The 3,892-nt window shown below is 40.8% G+C and overlaps 1 protein-coding gene across 1 annotated transcript; it reads left to right on the plus strand.

The window, feature by feature from the left end:
• The first annotated feature begins 375 nt into the window (after positions 1–375).
• On the plus strand, positions 376–2,280 carry LOC149110688 (uncharacterized). The gene is made up of 3 exons (XM_089291978.1): positions 376–517; positions 938–997; positions 1,466–2,280. Exons 1-3 carry the CDS (start codon positions 476–478, stop codon positions 2,147–2,149), a joined length of 786 nt encoding a protein of 261 aa, XP_089148104.1. The 5' UTR covers positions 376–475; the 3' UTR covers positions 2,150–2,280.
• The last annotated feature ends 1,612 nt before the right edge of the window (positions 2,281–3,892 follow it).

Here is a 3,892-nt window from a genome sequence, read left to right on the forward strand (position 1 = left end):
TTGATTATGGCTGTGGCAACAAGCTAACGAGAAATGAGCCTTCCAATTAAATGAAGTGTGCTGTGTTTGCAACAGATGATGAGCTCTTTCGAAGGCCGCACACACCACCTCCTCATTTTTCGAACCATGTTCTCGTCATAAAATATTATGAAATATCTAAGAAAGTAGGGACGTTCGCTATGCATCATTGTACGTTTTAAAATTGTCTTCGTTGATTTAGAAATAAAACGATAAAAGTGTCATGTTGTCTATAGTGGTGACGATTTTGACTGATAGATCTTTTTGTGCCCTTTCAGTCATTTACGAAACGTGTTATCCGTGGGACGGTTTCGTGTTTTACATTTGTTTACTCCTTTTGTACACGTATACATTCCCTAAGGAAAGTCGAAGAGCTTGTTGAAGAGATTACTCTTTCCCAACGAACGACGAGTTTCTTTCTTTAAACAATACTTCCTGACCAAAATAACTCACTACTATGGCGTTCAAGATCATCGTGGCCTTAAGCGGCATCCTGTTGGTAAGTGACCTTTGCGACCACATCTTTCAAGAATTGCGGAAACAAAATAGCGCTTCTATTCTGATATCGGTGGGTTAATGATTCTTCTTGCAATAAAGAGACTGAAAAGCTGCGAAGTCTAAAGGGTGAAATCGTTTAGCAAGAGCATTTTTGGTTGAGAAAAAAAGTATCTAGTACCTTTTGAACGACAAAACTGATGTTTTGTCGCTTCAATAGCATAAAAATCGCCGTTGTAGGAACATTTGTGGTCTAGTTTCGCTCGCTGTTTTACCACTTCTTTGGGCCTCTTACGCCTTCTTCGCAGTGTAATCAGCAAGACTAAGAGAAGACGAAAAATAAATGCCGTCAGCTGATAAAGAATAAGTCCGGTTTAATTTGTTGATAGCCTCAATGCTAACGAAATATTTCTCTATTTTCTAGGCGATTGCTTCTGCTGACGATCAAAACTTACAAAAACGAGTTCTTACTGTGGGATGCAAGGTAAGATATATTTATCTTTGACAATGAGCCTATGTTAACCGCCAAGTCTCTTAAAATTTACGTTCATCTTTATTTAGGGATTTTGCTACGATAACTTAAAGTTAAATATTGTATTTTAAGACGGTTTGGCAATGAATTTTCTATTGCAACTAAAGTTAAAAGCCGATTCCCGTAGAAATTGTTGAAGATTAGTATATCTGTCTTTGTGGTTTAGAAAGGAATGTACACAGTAGCCGATCCAGATCCTGAGCTAAGGTGGGGGGCGGTATCCAGACCTTGAGCCGAGGGGGGGGGGGGGGGTCGCTTTTTTTTTGCTTGCCCTGCCGGCTTTTCTTTCTTCTGCGATTCTTTTTTACCCAACATAAGGGGGGGAACCGGGGTCCCCGTCCCCCCTAGATCCGCCACTGGTACATAGCAGACAAACGGGAAATCAAGAAAACACTAACAGAATGATTAAATGCTTTCCAGGGAGATAACTGTCCTAAACCAAAGAATCAAGCGAATAACACATTCCGTCCTATCTCCTGCCTTGATTATCTATCGCGAGGTGACTCTAAATGTGGCATGTACAAACTTTACGACAATGCTGGTAACAGTTACCCTGCTTACTGTGATTTGAAGTCTGAGCCTGGTACAGCGTGGACACTGGTGATGTCTTGGGCTAACATGCATCGTGCGTTACCATCTTTCCGCACTGTTCCCCTTAACGGCAACGCTCCAGTGAACGAGAACGCTCAGAATTGGAATCTGTACCGCCTGAGCCTGGTACGAATGAGGTCACTGCAAGCTCATTCCACTCACTGGCGATCAACTTGTAGCTACCCAACCTATGGTGTCGATTTCAGAGACTACGTCCGTGGCAACTTCAAGGACTTCAACGTCGTCGATTATATAGGATCAGGCAAGTGCATGAAGGTGGAATACATCAACATCCGCGGGCACATGCGCATGCATCTGACAGCACGTGTTTGGCAGGCTACCTCTTACCTTTGGCACATTGACAGCAGTCATTCCGGTTGCCAGTTTGATCCAAGATCTGGCTCAGTGTCAGGCGAAGACAACTTTGGTCATTACTATGTCATCAACCCAAAGTTCCGCTGCAACGAGGGGCCTGATTCGACCACTCAGTGGTGGTTTGGAGCCCATCTGTAAGCTCTTTGGGATTTAAAGAAGTAAAACGAACAGGGAACTCAGCACTGAAGCACTCATCCTGTAACTTTGATTTAAAAAATAGCTGAAACATGTAACCTTTCAGAAACGAGTTAATAAAAATTTTAAAGCAATTTATGGGTATAAATTTGACTGGGTTGTAATTTGATGTTGGGAGGGGGAGGTTGCACTTAATGCAATTCCTAAGCAGGCTGGTTAATCATACAAATGTTGGGATATCAGACCACGAAAAATCCCCTTTTTGTCAAAATCGGCAAATGAAAGAACTTATACATCACTTAAGAGTCTGTCCACGAGAGGACCAGGCAGACGTGACACATGCCATCTCACCGATTTCTCTCAAACTTTCACAGATGATTAAGGTCATTAAGTTATTCAAGAGTCCAAAGTAGCTCGGGCTCCCGGTCAATCCCTGGGTATTAGGGCTTTCACATCAAATACCAGGGATAAAACCCCGAAATTAGCTCTAAAATTGCACTTCCAACAAAGATTCTTACACTAACAGAATGCGATGGATTTTCATCTTGTTTCATCCAACAATTTTTTAAGCCTTAAGCAATCAAAGGTCCAAAGTTGGAGTGATTTGAAATTATTCTCGCCAATCTAGAACATTTGAAAATTAACCATGTCACGCAACAATTTTAAGAAACCACAAATTAGTCTTTTTAAATTGCAAATACCTCCAGTGGGCAACGTTGCATGTCGACAAACATGTAGTCACAGTTAAACCTTATTATAGTGCTATGTTTCTGACGAAAAAAATATTTGGCCTCTGTGAAATATTCATGATCACATTCCTCTGAAGTACGTGACAGCCCAAGCTAACTGGAGCACTCTGGGGCCATAAGCTGCTGTTTGAGGAGCCGATTCGAATCCTGTAATGGTATCAGTGACTCCAATTTGTTTGTTTCTCAGCTCTAAAAACCTTAAGAGATATTTCTCTGCACAGCTAAGGAGTTAAATTAATTATATAAATTCTAACAGGTGCTAGTAAATCTAGTAAAACCGATACGCTTCATGCCGGAAGTCGACAATTGAAAGCAAAGTGTGTCAGGTATATTTTGCCACATTTTGTTACTTTCCACACTTATTAAATTTATTTTCAAACTTGGAAGGCACTCAAAGTAATTTCCTTAAAGGAGAAACAGCACCCTTCATGTAAAGGTAGGTGTGTGGCGTGACACTTGTTTCTGTTACATGTGTCAGTATATCTACTTGAATTCAGAAATAAAATTCACTGAGCTCGAAAAAAATATAGTCTATCTTTGACAGGCAATCCACATTCTACAGCGAGTTAAGTTCTTTTCGGTTACTTTTCTGAAGTACATTTTGGAGATAGAGATCCTTCAATCAGGCTAATGTAAACACCGTCGCAATGAAAAGTAAACAAAAACAACCCATGGTCTCGCTCTCCCGAGAATAAACCCCAGAATACGTTAAACACAATTCGTAACATCAAAAACACCAGTGAAAACATTAAAAACCGCATTGCAAACTGCATAACTCATTCCCAAACTTAATTTTGGCGGTAATCATCCCTCGTAGAAAGGGGACCTTTACATTACGTCACGCATTATTTTACCGTTGAAAATGACAAATTTACAAATGTACTCAGTTGATCACACGCATATCACGTATTTTCCCGCGTATCAAGTTTCCCATGACGTCTAAGGAAAACCACGGGAAAATCCCGCGTGGGGACACCTTGTCAGTATAAAAACTCAC

The sequence above is a fragment of the Orbicella faveolata genome, unplaced genomic scaffold, assembly GCF_042242905.1.
Source record: "Orbicella faveolata isolate gen_17 unplaced genomic scaffold, um_ofav_v1 contig_24, whole genome shotgun sequence".
NCBI classification, from domain to species: Eukaryota; Metazoa; Cnidaria; class Anthozoa; order Scleractinia; family Merulinidae; genus Orbicella; species Orbicella faveolata.